The sequence below is a fragment of the Sinocyclocheilus grahami genome, unplaced genomic scaffold, assembly GCF_001515645.1.
Source record: "Sinocyclocheilus grahami isolate Dianchi unplaced genomic scaffold, SAMN03320097.WGS_v1.1 scaffold16119.1, whole genome shotgun sequence".
Lineage (NCBI taxonomy): Eukaryota > Metazoa > Chordata > Actinopteri > Cypriniformes > Cyprinidae > Sinocyclocheilus > Sinocyclocheilus grahami.
The window spans coordinates 1-428 of record NW_015516000.1 but is presented as its reverse complement, the minus strand read 5'-3'; the positions used below and the strand labels follow the sequence as shown (position 1 = coordinate 428).

General features: G+C 59.3%; 1 protein-coding gene across 1 annotated transcript; it reads right to left on the bottom strand.

The window, feature by feature from the left end:
* Window positions 1-2: 2 nt before the first annotated feature.
* On the bottom strand, window positions 3-402 carry LOC107579272 (histone H2A; the record flags this gene model as incomplete). The annotated part of the gene is made up of 1 exon (XM_016265117.1): window positions 3-402. A coding segment is annotated over exon 1 (366 nt), but the record flags the coding sequence as incomplete, so codon positions are not given.
* Window positions 403-428: the final 26 nt, after the last annotated feature.

Sequence of the window (428 nt, the reverse complement as noted above, 5' to 3'; positions counted from 1 at the left end):
TTCTCGCTCTTCTTGGGCAGCAGCACGGCCTGGATGTTGGGCAGCACGCCGCCCTGAGCGATGGTCACTCGGCCCAGGAGTTTGTTCAGCTCCTCGTCGTTGCGCACCGCCAGCTGCAGGTGACGGGGGATGATGCGGGTCTTCTTGTTGTCTCTGGCGGCGTTTCCAGCCAGCTCCAGGATCTCCGCGGTAAGATACTCGAGCACAGCCGCCAGATAAACGGGAGCTCCGGCACCGACGCGCTGTGCGTAGTTACCTTTGCGGAGCAGCCTGTGAACACGACCGACGGGGAACTGCAGCCCTGCTCTGGAGGAGCGAGTCTTGGCCTTCGCTCTCGCCTTGCCGCCAGTTTTGCCTCTTCCACTCATTGTCGAATATAAAATTTTTGCGTTTGCACTGCAAAAATAATGAGCCCGTCAGCTCCGCTT